This window comes from Zalophus californianus, chromosome 10 (genome assembly GCF_009762305.2).
Source record: "Zalophus californianus isolate mZalCal1 chromosome 10, mZalCal1.pri.v2, whole genome shotgun sequence".
In the NCBI taxonomy this organism is placed as follows: domain Eukaryota; kingdom Metazoa; phylum Chordata; class Mammalia; order Carnivora; family Otariidae; genus Zalophus; species Zalophus californianus.
In genome coordinates, this window is record NC_045604.1 from 79,718,692 (window position 1) to 79,735,517 (window position 16,826).

Below are 16,826 nucleotides of genomic sequence, written 5' to 3' on the forward strand. Positions count from 1 at the left end.
CTGATTATAATAAATGCACCCTCAAAAGCAAATGAGTCACTATTTTCATCATGCAACTAGGAAAAGGCCTACAGGAATCAGTCATGCCATTAATCAACACCTAATACTCTTTAACAATTTGTGCTCTCCTGATGTGCCAAACCTGTTACTTTACAGGAAACATCAAATGGTTCAAGGTGGAATACAGTGATAAATAGCTCTCAGTTTAATTCTTATAAAGCAAAGTCTCATTTCCTAAATCTCGTCTGCTTTTTGGAAGACACTGGTTAAGAAGGCTGATGAGCAGGCAGTCTAATGAACCAGGCCCCTAACATTATAACAGCACATCACCAAACTGTAACAGTATTTAAAAGTTCCATGTTTGGGCTCCTGTTAACTTCTCTGATTCAAAATCATACATGAATGGGACCAGAGGGTCAACATGTCTCCCTTTGACTAGAAAGCCACAAAATTAACTAAAAAAGGGAGTAGAGAGTACTGTGTTTGCTTTTCTGGGTATGTCCAAGCTCCCAGCTTGTCCCATCAGCACCTTACAACACTTTCCTTCAAGACTGGTCTCTTTTCCTGATGGCCCTGAGTCTGCCACCATGGTCCCCAGTCCCCCCATCTATAGATGACAGGACTGTGTGTCAGTGGGTCCATCTGGCTTGCCAGGTGGACGCACCCACATCTCCAGCGCTCCGCAGGACCTCCTTCCCCTCCGTGACCCCATCACCTGGGTCAGGGCTCCACCACTTCCCCCAGGGCCACCAGGCCAGCTCCACGCCAGGCTCCCCACCCACTCTGACCCAGCACAGGCAATCACTGTTGCTGTGACTTCCTAAGACCCTGGTCCTGATCATCAAACTCCCTTGCTGAAGGGTCACTGCACTCTAATCTCCACGAGGAAAGGCCCGAGTTCACGCTCCCTTTCCGGTTTGTTGTCAACAGGTATCACGGGTCACTGGCATGTCAGAGGCATTCAGTAACACCTGGTGAAGAGATAAAGGGAGATGTCGAGGGATCCTCATTCATTCTGGCACCTGGGTCTAAAATGGAGTGCAAGACTTTTCCAGCTGTACTGATGACTGTCCCCATTAGACTGGGGGCTCTCGACCAGGGATGATTTTGACTCCCAGAGGATATCTGATGTCTGGAGACTTTTTGGATTCACCCTGGGAGGGTGATGGTGCTTCTGGCATTCAGTGGATAGAGGCTAGGGATGCTGCTCAACATCCCATATTACACAGGGCAGCCCTACAACAAACAGTCCAGCCCAGAATGTCAATACAGAGATTTGAGAAACCCTATGCAAAACATGCCACAGGATCCCTCCAAAGGGACCCTTATCTGCTCCTCATACACACGCCATGCTTTCCCACTCTTTCCTCCAGGGGATGCTCCCCATTCTACCAACTCTTCCTGCTAAAACTCCACCTACCCTTCCCAGCCCAGCGCCTCCCTCCCTCCCCCACAAGCAGATGCAGCTCTTCCTTCTTCCATCATTCAGCACATTTGTTCTAAGTACCGGCCACATGACAGGTGCCACACTAGTCGCTGGACATTCAACAGTGAGCGGAGCCATAGGTCCCATTCCTTGAGACCTTACACAGTAGCGGGGAGATGGATGACGAACAGGTCAACAACTAAGGTGACCACATGTTGTGCTCATTACTACCGCAGAAGGAATCACTGCGATCATGGACAGAGTGAGTGGTGGGTGGGGGCAGGCGCTGGACAGAGCTGTGAGGCGACACGAGAGCCAGGCACAGAGTGGCTGTGGGGACGCCCCCCAGGCAGAGGGCACGGCAAAGACCGGACCCTGACACCAGAGGCAACTGTGAATGGAGGGCAGGGGATAGATCATGCCAGGACATGTGGGTTTGAGGAAGACTTAAAGTCTCCATCTCCCAAAGCTCTCACCCAGTCCCAGGGTGGCCTAGACTCTGAAGCTTGTGAGCCAGGCCCAAATCCCACTTCCACCTTTTACCAATCACATGACAGGACCAGGTTAAGAGCCAGGTTCTTAACCTCTCGGGGTCTCAGTGTCCTCATCCGTTAAGTAAGAGTAACACAGCTACCTCAAGAAGGGTTGTTGTGAACAATTACTGAGTGAATACATGGAAAGCATTTGCACTTGGCACACAGTAAGCAGTCAAGTGTGAGCTTCTGTGATCATGACTGATACTTACGGTAACTCCTACCCTTGTCTTAGCATAGACAAAGCCACCAAAACCTTACCCATTTCTTTATTCCCCACAGCACATGGGGGCGCAGAAAATACGTGATGATACAGATACACGCGCATGCACACACACATATACAATTACACGCTTTGATCTTAACATCCTCTGTTCACATACTGGGGATATTGCTTCGGTTATAAAATGGCAAGGATGGGGAGCTTTAGAGCCGTCTGGAGGCTTTCTGGCTAAAGAGCAAATGCCAATGAAATGCAATTTTTGCAGTTTCTCCCAGTAGCCATCTGCACCATGAATCACAATCTAAATGTCTTCAGCAATACCCCTCAGCTCCTGGGGACTAATCTTATTTTAGGGGTTAAAAACAACAACAACAACAAAACCACAACAGCAACAAAACAATCTTCACCACTTTGGGACTCTTTCTAGTTTAACGATCCAAATGTCCCAACTGTAAAAATGCCAGAGCTTATGCCCCATTTAATAGTGCCATTCGTTAGCGGCCGCCCAGGGCTGCAGTGGCGGATGGGGTGACAGCTAAGGGGTGCCGGGTTTCTTTCTGGGGGATTGAAAATGTCCTAAAAGCGACTGTGGTGATGGTTGCACAACTCGGTGAATAGACTAAGTGGCACTGAATCATACACTGTAAAGGGGTGAATTGTTTGGTATGTGAAGCTGTTTAAAAAAAAAAAATAGTGCCCTTCGGGGTCCCTTCCTCCCCCAAAATAATTACCTGTGACAGCAATATCCTCAGTCTCCATATTACTTCCTAAGTAGCAGAGTGAATTTATCCAACCTCTCTTTTCTCTGCCTAAATGCATCCAAAGGTGGTTTTTGAGATGCACAAAAGCTTCTGAGTCATAGCTTGGCAGCCACACTTGCCATTCCAGATAAAGGACCTGCCAAAATCTTTATCTACAACCCTTCAGAGAAGTCAAAAGGCTGATAGGCCAGGGCTTCTTGGCCAGGTGGCTTTCAGCATCACTGGCTTCACCCAATGCTCTTCTAGACAACAGCTACAGGGCGAAAAAGACATTTCCTGAACCTCTCTTGCTTTTCCAAAGCAGAACTCCATTTGGGGTTTGCCTTTTTGGGGTGGATGTTTGCTATGACTTGTTTCCCACCATTACCCATGCTACCCTGCCAAGAGAGCAGGCAGCTGCTGACCCAGATGGTGCTTTGGGAAAAAGTGGAAGAAGGTGCTGTCTCTGGGCAGAGATGCCCTGCAGATACAAGGCTGGGCAAAAACAGAGGCCCTAGATGTGAGAAGGCATCCCCTTCCTCAGGGCAGATGCAGCCCAGAGAGGGCACCTACCTGGTAACAAGAACCTCCTTTAAGGGACACCTTTGAGCAGTGCACGAACCTCAGGGCCACCCAGGGTGGTTTGCAAGGGGTCCTACGGACTGATTCAATACCTTGGATTCTGCTTTGTTTTGTCCAGAGGATACATGGTGTAAGGAACAGGTTAGGCAGATACCGAAATGTGATCACATTTACTTGTTTCTTTCTATAACAAATGGCCACTGAGTGACCACCACTGCCATTGTCCTAGGTCTGGGCTTCCTGCCCTCCAGGAATTTATAGTCTAGAGGCATGAAAAGACATGAAAGTCACAGGAATAAATACACAACTATAAGCTGTAATAAGTGTCATAAGGGAAAAGAATGAGCGAACGGGAATAACAGGGCCCTAATTGCAAATGGAAGAATGAGCAGGGGTTTCTTCTAAAATGCTACCTGAATAAAAGGCATCCGAATTGGCAAAGAAGTGAAACTCTTCACTTTTTGCAGATGATATGATACTTTATGTGGAAAACCCAAAAGACTCCACCCCAAAACTGCCAGAACTCATACAGGAATTCAGTAAAGTGGCAGGATATAAGATCAATGCACAGAAATCAGTGGCATTCCTATACACCAACAACAAGACAGAAGAGAGACAAATCAAGGAGTCGATCCCATTTACAACTACACCCAAAACCATAAGATACCTAGGAATAAATCTAACCAAAGAGGCAAAGAATCTGTACTCAGAAAACTACAGAATACTCATGAAAGAAATTGAGAAAGACACAAGGAAATGGAAAAACATTCCATGCTCATGGACTGGAAGAACAAATATTGTGAAGATGTCAATGCTACCTAGAGCAATCTACACATTCAATGCAATCCCCATCAAAATACCATCCACTTTTTTCAAAGAAATGGAACAAATAAGCCTAAAATTTGTATGGAACCAGAAAAGACCCCTAATAGCCAGAGGAATGTTGAAATAGGAAAAGCAGAGCTGGTGGCATCGCCATTCCGGACTTCAAGCTCTATTACAATACAAAGCTGTCATCATCAAGACAGTATGGTCCTGGCACAAAAACAGACACATAGATCAATGGAACAGAATCGAGAGCCCAGAAATGGACCCTCAACTCTATGGTCAACTCATCTTCGACAAAACAGGAAAGAATATCCAATGGAAAAAAGACAGTCTCTTCAACAAATGGTGTTGGGAAAATTGGACAGCCACATGCAGAAGAATGAAACTGGACCATTTCCTTATACCACAAACAAAAATAGACTCCAAATGGTTGAAAGACCTAAGTGCAAGACAGAAGTCCATCAACATCCTAAAGGAGAACACAGGCAGCAACCTCTTCGACCTCAGCTGCAGCAACTTCTTCCTAGAAACATCGCCAAAGGCAAGGGAAGCAAGGGCAAAAATGAACTACTGGGACTTCATCAAGATAAAAAGCTTTTGCACAGCAAAAGAAACACTCAACAAAATCAAAAGACAACTGACAGAATAGGAGAAGATATTTGCAAATGACATATCAGATAAAGGACTAGTATCGAAAATCTCTAAAGAACTTATCAAACTCAACACCCACAGAACAAATAATCCAATCAAGAAATGGGCAGAAGACACGAACAGACATTTCTGCAAAGAAGACATCCAAATGGCCAACAGACACATGAGAAAATGCTCAACATCACTCGGCATCAGGGAAATCCAAATCAAAACCTCAATGAGATACCACCTCACACCAGTCAGAATGGCAAAAATTAACAAGTCAGGAAACGACAGATGTTGGTGAGGATGCAAAAAAGGGGAACCCTCCTACACTGCTGGTGGGAATGCAAGGTGGTGCAGCCACTCTGGAAAACAATACGGAGGTTCCCCCTGCTTGTGTTCCCTCTCTCGCTGTGTCTCTCTCTGTCAAATAAATAAATAAAATCTTTAAAAAAAAAAAAGTTGAAAGTAGAGCTACCCTACGACCCAGCAATTACACTACTGGGTATTTACCCCAAAGATATAAATGTAGTGATCCAAAGGGGCACCTGCACCCCAACATTTATAGCAGCAATGTCCACAATAGCCAAACTATGGAAAGAGCTGAGATGTCCATCAACAGATGAATGGATAAAGAAGACGTGGTATATATATATACACACACACAATGGAGTATTATGCAGCCATCACAAGGAATGAAATCTTGCCATTTACAATGACGTGGATGGAACTAGATGGTATTATGCTAAGCAAAATAAGTCAATCAGAGAAAGACAATTATCATATGATCTCACTGATATGAGGTATTTCAGAAACAAGACAGAGGATCATAAGGGAAGGGAGGGAAAAATGAAACAAGATGAAACCAGAGAGGGAGACAAACCGTAAGAGACTAACTCAGGAAACAAACCAAGGGTTGCTGGAGTGGAGGGGGGTGGGGGGGATAGGAGGTGATGGGTGACGGACATTGGGGAGGGTATGTGCTATGGTGAGCGCCGTGAATTGTGTAAGACTGATGAATCACAGACCTGTACGCCTGAAACAAATAATACATTATATGTTAATAAAAAAAAAATAAAAGGCTACCTGAAGAGAGAGAAAGAGAGGGGCCAAGAAAAGCCACCTCAAGGGATGACGGGCCAATTTTTGTCTCAGAGAGAAGGCTCTGAATGCTGTACAGGGAATGGACGAGTGGGGCAAGAGTGGGTGCAGAAGTCTGCTGGAACTGTCCAGGTGAGAGATGTGGGTGGCTGGGCTCCCAGTGGTGGGAGCTGGGAAGGGGGCAGTGGACAAAACCAAGGTGAGCTCTGGAGGTTGAAAGGACAGGGCTGTGGAAAGAGGGGGAGGAGGAGAAGTCAGGGTTGCCTCTCTGGTTTCTGACTGAACGGGAGTTGGGGTAAGACAGGAGAAGGAGCAGACTGGGGAGGGAGGAGGGTTCTGTCCCATTCCAGTATGTTTCAGTGGCGAGGCCAGAGGGCCAGGAGCCAGAAGGGTTGCACTCCCTTCTTGGCCCCCCCACCTCCCAGTTTAGGACCTCAGATCACCCAAGTGTCTCAGCACCCTCATGGAAGCGAAGCCAACGCATCCATCACCACGGATGCATCTTAGACAGCTGGAGCCAACACTCTGCCTTCGTTTTACAAATGAGGAAGGACCTCCAGCATTAGCGTGACTAGGTGTTTTCTTTTTTTTTTAAACAAGGGTACATGGAGACTTTAGGCATTCTTTCACTGAACAAAAATTTCCTGTCTGGCTACATATCAAACCTGGTCCTAAGAGTGGCTGAGAGTGGTTCTCAGGCTTCCGGAGGCTCCAGCTGCCAGGGCCCCATGCTATCACCTGTAACTAGTTGGGAGGGTTTGGCAAAGTTAAAAATCCTATGCTTCACAAATATAAAGAGCTGCCAGTTAGTTCTCTCCGTGAAAGAGACACTCTCCTCACAAACCTCCAGATTTACCAACGCTCTCCATGCCCTCTACAAAGGCATGGACTGTCACCTGAGGTCCCTCAAGGGTTCTGCTCTGTGCATCCATCAGGAGTTGTCCCCGAACCTGTTCATGCTAGCGCTTATTTTTAAATCAGTCAATTAAACATGTAAACCAGAGAAATATGAATTGTAAAAAGGGCTGCTTCTAATAAAACGAAGACAGATGTTTTGGGAACACTCAATAAAAGGCAAGTTGGTGAAAATAAAGTACTACTGAATTAGGTGTTGTGGAGACAAGCATAAAAGATTAGAGGAAAAACAAAGTATAAAGCTAGAATTCTTTACTCGGGGTGCTTTCCAAATGATTTTTAACTGACTACTCCACTGGAAAAAACCCAAACTGGAAAAAATTAATTATGGGCATTGTTTATGCAAGAAAGGCTCCATGGCAGGCTCATCTGTAAACCCAATACTCCAAGACAAGTCCTTGGCGCGACCTCAAAAGAATGGTAAATGAATGTACATTTATAGTTTACATTAAAAGGAAATATTAAAAGAATGGCTAATTTTTTTCTCTTCATTGACAAACTACTAGGTTTCTACTGTAGCAAAAATTTTTTTCTAATAATTAGACCCTTACCCCACACCATACATAAAAATTAATTCAATATGGACCTAGACCTAAATGTATGAGCTTAAACTAGAATACTGTTAGAAGAAACCCAGAAGTCAATCTTCACGATTTGGGGTTAGGTAAAGGTTTCTTAGATAGGACATCAAAAGTACAAGTGATAAAAGAAAAAGGTGATAACTTGGACTTCATCAAAATTAAAAATTCTGGTGCACAGGATATTATCAAGCAAGGGAAAGGGGAATCCACAGAATGGGAGAAAATATTTGCAAACCATGGATTTGATAAGGGATCTGTAGCCAGTACATATAAAGAACTCTAACAACTCAATAAAAACACAGCCCAATTAAAAATGGGGCAAAGGATCTGAAAAGATATTTCTTCAAAGATATACAAATGGCCAGCTGGCACAAGAAAAGATGATCAACTTCATTAGCCTTTAAGAAAATGCAAATCAGTGGCATTCCTATACACCAACAACAAGACAGAAGAGAGACAAATTAAGGAGTCAATCCCATTTACAATTGCACCCAAGTTTTATAAGGTACCTAGGAATAAATTTAACCGAAGAGGCAAAGGATCTGTACTCAGAAAATTATAAAATACCCATGAAAAAAATTGAGGAAGACACAAAGAAATGGAAAAACGTTCCATGCTCATGGATTGGAAGAACAAACATTGTGAAGATGTCAATGCTACCTAGAGCAATCTACACATTCGATGCAATCCCCATCAAAATACCATCCACTTTTTTCAAAGACATGGAATAAATAATCCTAAAATTTGTATGGAACCAGAAAAGACCCCGAATAGCCAAGGTAATGTTGAAAAAGCAAAGCAAAGCCGGCGGCATCACAATTCCGGACTTCCAGCTCTACTACAAAGCTGTCATCATCAAGACAGTACAGTCCTGGCACAAAAAGAGACACATAGATCAATGGAACAGAATCGAGAGCCCAGAAATGGACCCTCAACTCTATGGTCAACTCATCTTCAACAAAGCAGGAAAGAATGTCCAATGGAAAAAAGACAGTCTCTTTAACAAATGGTGTTGGGACAATTGGACAGCCACATGCAGAAGAATGAAACTGGACCATTTCCTTACACCACACACAAAAATAGACTCCAAATGGTTGAAAAACCTAAATGTGAGACAGGAGTCCAACATCCTAAAGGAGAACACAGGCAGCAACCTCTTCGACCTCAGCCGCAGCAACTTCTTCCTAGAAACATCGCCAAAGGCAAGGGAAGCAAGGGCAAAAATGAACCACTGGGATTTCATCAAGATAAAAAGCTTTTGCACAGCAAAAGAAACAGTCCACAAAACCAAAAGACAACCGACAGAATGGGAGAAGATATTTGCAAATGACATATCAGATAAAGGGCTGGTATCCAAAATCTAAAAAGAACTTATCAAACTCAACACCCACAGAACAAATAATCCAACCAAGAAATGGGCAGAAGACATGAACAGACATTTTTCCAACGAAGACCTCCAAATGGCCAACAGACACATGAAAAAGTGCTCAACATCGCTCGGCATCAGGGAAATCCAAATCAAAACCTCAATGAGATACCACCTCACACCAGTCAGAATGGCTAAAATTAACAAGTCAGGAAATGACAGATGTTGGCAGGGATGCGGGGAAAGGGGAACGCTCCTACACTGTTGGTGGGAATGCAAGCTGGTGCAACCACTCTGGAAAACAGTATGGAGGGTCCTCAAACAGTTGAAAATAGAGCTACCATACGATCCAGCAATTGCACTACTGGGTATTTACCCCAAAGATACAAATGTAGGGATCCAAAGGGGTACGTGCACCCCAATGTTTATAGCAGCAATGCCCACAATAGCCAAACTGTGGAAAGAGCCAAGATGTCCATCGACAGATGAATGGATAAAGAAGATGTGGTATATATATATACAATGCAATATTATGCAGCCATCAAAAAGAATGAGATCTTGCCACTTGCAAGAACATGGATGGAACTGGAGGGTGTTATGCTGAGTGAAATAAGTCAATCAGATAAAGACAGGTATCATATGACCTCACTGATATGAGGAATTCTTAATCTCAGGAAACAAACTGAGGGTTGCTGGAGTGGTGGGGGTGGGAGGGATGGGGTGGCTGGGTGATAAGACATTGGGGAGGGTATGTGCTATGGTGAGTGCTGTGAATTGTGCAAGACTGTTGAATCACAGATCTGTACCTCTGAAACAAATAAGGCAATATATGTTAAGAAAAAAAAAAGAAGAATATAGCAGAAAGGGAAGAATGAAGGGGGGTAAATCGGAGGGGGAGACGAACCATGAGAGACGATGGACTCTGAAAAACAAGCTGAGGGTTCTAGAGGGGAGGGGCGTGGGGGGATGGATTAGCTTGGTGATGGGTATTAAAGAGGGCACGTTCTGCGTGGAGCACTGGGTGTTATGCCCAAACAATGAATCATGGAACAGTACATCACAAACTAATGATGTAATGTATGGTGATTAACATAACAACAAAAAATTTAAAGAAAAAAAGAAAATGCAAATCAATACCACATGAGACACCAATTCACATGCATATGGTTGGTTATAATCAAAAAGACAGATGATGACAAGTGCTAAGTGTTGGCGGGGATATAGAGAAACAGGGATCCATATACCTTAGTGGTGGGAATGTAAAATGGTGCAGCTGCTCTGGAAAACAGTTTGGAAGTTCCTCAAAATGTCAAACATAGTTATTTATATGACCCAGCAGTTCCAATCTTAGGTATATGCCCAAGAAAAATGAAACATATGTCCATACAAAGATCTGTATGTGGATGTTCATATCAGCTTCATTCCTAACAGCCAGTGTCCAAATTGTGGAACGTCTGCCAACGTCCAAATGTGCATCAGTGGGTGAATGGGTAAACAAGATGTGGTTTCCCATACAATGGAATACCATTCAGTGAAAAGGAAGAGAGTGCGGCTATCTGCTACAACATGAGAGAATCTTGAAAAGATGATGCTAAGGGAAAGAAGTCAGTCACAAAAGACCACAGATCATATGATTCTATTTATATGAAATGTCCAGAAAAGGCAAAGCTATGGACATAGTAGTTCCCTACACAGGGAGTGGAAACAGGAACAGACTACAAATGGGCACAAAGTTTCTTTTTTGGGGGGGGAGACAGAAAGGTTCTAAAATCCTGACACTGTACCCCTCTGCAAATTTATGAAAAATCATTGAACTGCGAACTTAAAATGAGTGACTGTTATGGTACCTCGATAAAGTTATAAAATACAGAAAGGCAAAAAAAAAAAAAAAGGCACTCAAAAATAAAAGTTCCTTTGTCTCTTAGAAATGTTACCACGGGAACATTTTTACACACTAATTTTGCCTGATGATGATATTTATGAGGTGGGGATAAATAATCAAAATTCTTGTTTTAATCACAGGAGCCCTTCTCAAATAAGACATAACTGGTTTGGCCTAAATGTACAGCATAATTAAAAGCATTTATTTCATTTTCATTTTCTTCATTGATCTGTTAGAATTTTTCAAACTACACTATTTTCTACTCCACGCAGACCTGGATACACATTTTCAGGTCTACTGTTTCTAGAAGAGTTCTTAGGTGAGAACTGGAAGAGGAGGGGCAAGTTATTTATTTATTTTGGAGACTCCCATTTATTTTCTGCCACACGAGAGGGTTTTCAGAGGGGACCGAGAAATATTCAGGACTGGTGAACATGGTCAGCTCCTCTCAAACAGCTGCAGAGATTTAAAACGTCCGGGGAAATCATCTTTTTAAGAAAACCACCAAAGAGCCCTATTCTTTAAGGTGGAAAATATTCTGGTGGAAAAATGAAACTGGAAAAGAGAACAGCTTAGGGCCTGAAAACAAATAAATACAGGAAATTTTTGGAAACCTATTTTACCTTAATATTTCTCCTTTTTTAGAATTTCTTCAAAACAGATGTAAACTTTTCAGAAAAACAAGTATTTGCTAGGAAAAAGTAGTCTTGATTAGGGTATGTGTCAAGGAAACATAATTATCAATTTGCCTAATTAAAATGACTATCTGAACATGCCTGAGGAATGTGAACCTTCTCAAATGAGACATGTACAATTCACTTTTTATAAACATCTGCTGACGGAGCCTCTTGGATGATGTTAACAGGGAACGGATGACTGCAGCCAAGCTTCTTCGATGATACTACTCGAAGAAGTGCATGCAGTCCTGCCACTCCCATAAATCACCAGGGGGGACAGGGTCTTAAAGTGCTTACCACACACTGGATGTTTGTGTGCCCCCAAAATTCTTATGTTGAAACCGAAACCCCAACGTGATGCTATTGGAGGCAGTGAGGTCAGGAGGGCTTGGTGATGAGATTAATACCCTCTATAAGAGACCCCAGAGTGCTCATTCCCCGCTCCCACTGCGTGAGGGCACGGCAAGAAGATGGTCGTCTGTGAACCAGGAAGGTATGCACCACACCTGCCTTCCACGGGCGCCTTGACCTTGGACGTCCAGCCTCCAGAACTGAGAAGCGTCTGTTTTTTCTAAGCCACCCAGCATGTGATGCTTGGTAATGACAGCCTGAACGGACTAAGACTCTTCCCGTCACCTGCCAGGCTTCGCTTGAGTAACAAACTTTGGCTAATTCAGGAAGGGGCTTCGAGGAACAAGTGTATGAGGGTTATCAGGGCTGTGATTTGGGACAGTGTTGCTTGAGTTAACCACACCTCTGACACACAGGGTGTATTTTAGCAAGAGATGGGGAAACGCCAGTTACTTCCCTTTCTCTTCGGGGCCGGCCTTTAGAGCCACCCTCCCCTCCCAGCTCAAGCGGCTTCACCTTCCCACGGGGCCAGGCCTGGCAGTGGACCCTCTGCAAGCAGCTCTCAAAGGTGCCAGCAGTGCCCGCAGGGAACTAGGTGAGAGCAACGGAGGCACGCTGGCGGTGGACTAGGGCTTCCGCTCCCGGTGATGTGAACCCACAAGACGAGGTGTTCTCAGCCCGAGCCGCCAAGGCCGGGCCTCTGAAAGCCCTGCGCTAAACAGCCCCCACTAAGCATGCCCGCTGGGGATGCTCAGCCCACACAGGAGACCCGGCATAGGCCCCACCGCTAAGGGAAGCTCAGGGTCATCTTCCCTCTTCTATCTCAGCAGGGGAAGTGTCCTCTCCTTTTATCTTCTCAGTCTCTCTGCCCACCTCCCCGTTCTTGTCCGGGTGAATGACTCTCTTGTTCTCTGGAGCCCCTGGCAGCCTGTAGCAACCCCAGTGGGTTAAGGAGTTTTGACACCTCCATATCTTTCCCCCATAATCTCCATCGGAAGCCCTCCCCGCAACCACAAGCACCTCCAGCTACCACGAGTAAATAAACCCAAAGTGAACAAGGCGGGTGCTATGGAAATGTTGCTTCAAGCCAAGTTCCTGGGCTCCAGCTTGCAATCAGACTGCACCCCAAGTTCCTCAGGCCTAGAAATTCTTTTGCTCTCACTGCCGCAGCTAGACCATTCTTTCCAAAACGGAAATCTGATCAGTGTCCTTGTTTCCTCACACATGCAGCTTAAAACTCTTTGATGCTATTAGGTAGAGACAAAACTCCTCATTTACTCCCCCCACCCCCGACCATCCTCCATTCTCAGAGAACAACACCACACCCCTATCCTTCCCTTCCCCATCCTGCCCTGCCACAGACTTTTACACCTGTTCCACCCACAGTCCACAATGCTCTTTCCTCCCTTCAGGGCCCTGTTAACTCACACTCAACCTTCTTGATCAGATAACACACCCCTCCCTCAGGGAAGATATTCTGCATATCCAGCAACAGAAGGTACACAATAGAATATTGCCCAGGAGGGAAGTGAGTCAACTAGAGCTACTTATATCAATACAGATAAATCTCAAAAATCTCATGTTGGGCCAAAAAAAAAAAAAAAAAAGTCCTGCTAAGGTATTTTTAAAATGGGCACTATTGCAGACTCTTATTTTCCAAAATCCGCCACAGCTATACTTCTGGCCCCCACATGCTCTTCCAGAACCTTGTCACTCCCCCACCAAGAGCTGCAAAGAGAGAAAAGAACAAGGTTTTAGGACAGAGACCTTGAGGAGGAACCTACTTTTTAAATAGGTTAAAACCTGGCCCCGGAAGTGACTTAACTTTGTAACTAGAGTTAGAGGGTTGAGAAAGAGCCAGGCCCTACCAGCCCGGCTATTAGCTATGGGAGTAGAGGAAAAGAAAGGCCTTCGAGAAAAACCAGTGCGGCAGGAGAACCGGGCAAAGGGCAGGATGACAAGCAAGAAAGGTGGAGCACAAGCCAGATCATGCAGGGCATCTGGGGTGATGTCCCCAGGGCTAACAAAACCATTGAGGGCGTGGGAGGGAATCTTGACTCCAGGCAGAGAAAAGCCAGAGAGGACCAAGAAATCAGCTGTTCACGCTTCCCCCAGGAGGCATTTAAAAAAACAAAACAACAGGGGCGCCTGGGTGGCTCAGTCGTTAAGCGTTGGGATGGAGCCCCACATCAGGCTCCCTGCTCGGCAGGAAGCCTGCTGCTCCCTCTCCCACTCCCCCTGCTTGTGTTCCCTCTCTCGCTGTGTCTCCCTCTGTCAAATAAATAAAAAAATAAATCTTAAAAAATAAAAATAAAAAAACAAAACAACAAAAAAACCCCACATTTTTACAACGAGGCAGACTAAATCCAAACCCCAAGCACTTAACTCTGACCCGACCCTGGCCTGCCCTCCCGCCTGCTGTTCAATGGGCACAGTGCACATTCTGGTGGATTACCCCTATTGCGGGAAGTAAGCGGGACTGTGGAGTATAAAATACATCCTGGTGAACTACCACCGTAAGAATAACCGCATCTACCGTGCACCGAGCGCCTACGAGCGCCACACACAAGATCACGGTTGTTATTCCCGGTTTGCAGGTGGGGAAACTGAGGCCGAGTCCTGCTGAATAACGTGTCCAAGGCAAGGCTGAAAGCAAGTCTAACTGCACAGCCCACGCTCCCGGGAAGCACGCTTTGCCGCCTTACTCTATCTTCTCCTCTCTCAGGCAAGTTAGGTCAAGGCCAGCAAGGCCCCATTGCCAGGACACCCGTCTCTAAAACAACGCCCCTCGAAGCCCTAAGCGCGGGCGGTGCGGCCGCTATTGCGGTCCCCACCCCCCGGAGTGCAGCCCCCGAAGCGGTCCGGCTGGAGGCGCGCACCCCCAAACCGATTGTTCCCCCGACGGAAGGTTCCGCAGTCTTGAAGTCATCCCATCCCCGGGCGAGAGGCCGGCAGTACCTGAGGGAAACGCGTCTAGGGTCCTGCCCCTGGCTCGGCGGAAAACACCCCCCGCCTCCGTAACCGACATGGCGAGCGATTTTCTGGCTTCCCCTGAGTACACAGTGTGGGAGGGAACGTCAAGACGCCGAACAGCCCAACCGCCGGGCCTGTCCTGCCCGGGTCCGGGCGGCGCCCTCTGCTCAGGGCGGGGCGGCAGGGTCAGTGCGCGGGGCTCGACCGCTCGGGGCGCCGCTAGTGCTGCCTGAGCGGGGCGGAAGCGTGAACGGCCCCTCTGGGATCGACTGGGGCGCCTGGCCAGTGGAGGCGCCTAGACTGGGGCCCGTGTGCGTGCGCAGGGCGGGTGCTTTTGGGCTCAGGCCTTGGGGGGGTACTTTCTTTCCCCTAAGGTGGCGTTGCCAGGTCCCACAAGTAAAAATACAGGACGCCCAGTTAGGTTGGAATTTCAGATAAACAGTGAATGACTGTTAAGTGTAAGTATAGCCCATGCAACATTTGGGAGATACTTACACTAAAATTTTGCCTCGTTTATCTGAAATTCCAGTGTAACTGGGCTCCTGTATTTCAAACGACAACCCTAGCCTGAGGTCAGAAGAACTGGGCCCTGTCTCAGGACAGTCCTCCGAGCCACCAGCTGTGATCTAGGACACCTGATCATGAGGCATCTTCATCATCATCCAGTCACTTCATCATCGATCACTAGGAATCATAGCTCACCTAATCTGCACATCAGCGCCAGGAGATGGTGCTGTCATTAGCCGCATTTGTCGGAAGGGGAAACTGATGATGCTCAGAGACTTGGAGCAGTTTGCACAAGGTGACTGCAAAAGCAGTGAATTTGCCACCCACTCAAACTGGGATCTGTCCAGAAGAAAAAGGAAAAAAAAGGGGGGAGCCATTGCGCTACACTGCTTTAGGCCAGTGTTTTTGTTGAAGTTGTTAAAAACACAAATTCCAGGAGGAGTTGCACCTACTGAATCAAATCTCCAGGAGAAGGGTCTGTTTTTAACTCCTTAAGGAGTTCTTTTGATCCGCCAAATTTGGGAAATTCTCAACTAGCTGCCTACATCCAGAAGACTCTGCCTCCAATCTTGGACAAGAGTTCTAATAGCAAATGGTAAGTCCTCAAAGAATATTAGGCATAATAATCGTCATCACTATTGATCACCATATCCCTATTCCCTGCATATGGTCTGGCCCAGGGGAGGATTCTCAGGAAACATTCAAGAGGGAATGACAAAATGAGAAATAAAAGTCCCAGTGGGGGAACTCAAGACCCTGCAAGTCCCAGCCCCCACCTACCTCTCACCCAGTAACTGTCCTCTTTCAGTTCCTTAAATATACAAATCCAGTTCCCTTTTTGCACAAGTGGATCCTTCTGCTTAGAATGCCTGTGCCCATTTAAACATCAAGGCTTCTGCTTAATCATGCTTCCAAGGAGAGGCTTTACCCCCCACACCTGCACACACCCTTCCTATCTAAACCAGGTCTCCTCGTTCTTTTTATAACACTCTGTTCTTGTCTCTTATAGGTGGCCCTTTGCACAGTTGGTGCTATCACCACACATGATCATTATTTACAGATGTACTTATTTGTTTCAGGTGTCATTATTTATTCCCTGATGTCTTTCCCAGTTCGGCTGTTAAGGTCCACAAAGGTGGTTACCGCGACTGTCGTGCTCACCAGGCAGGATGCTTGAGGCATAAACACTCCAGTAGCTGCTGCATGAATAAATGGATTATGAATATCCTGACAATATAACCCTGATCTGAACCTGGGCAGTGGTTGGGCGTAGCTCTATTGCTAGTGATGATGAGTAACCTCAGAACTACATAGGAACCACTGAATGATGATAATGGCTGGAACCAAACCTGTCCACCAACGGGTCCCAGCAGCCTCTTTAGCCTCATTGCCTGTCCCATCTTCCCCTCATCACTACAGGTCAGTGGTTCCACTCTCCTCTGACCAAGCTCTTCCAGCTCATACCCTCTTCTGTGCAGCTGTCTGCCTGGCAGCATGAGAAGAGCATA

The 16,826-nt window shown here is 45.9% G+C and overlaps 1 protein-coding gene across 1 annotated transcript in view; it reads right to left on the bottom strand.

Annotated features, from left to right (window-relative positions):
- CPPED1 (calcineurin like phosphoesterase domain containing 1) overlaps nt 1-15,008 on the bottom strand; it is a 103,268-nt gene extending 88,260 nt beyond the window's left edge. Inside the window, 1 exon segment of the mRNA XM_027614181.2 lies at nt 14,797-15,008. Within this exon segment, the coding sequence (XP_027469982.2) occupies nt 14,797-14,866 (70 nt within the window). The 5' untranslated portion in view covers nt 14,867-15,008.
- Nucleotides 15,009-16,826: the final 1,818 nt, after the last annotated feature.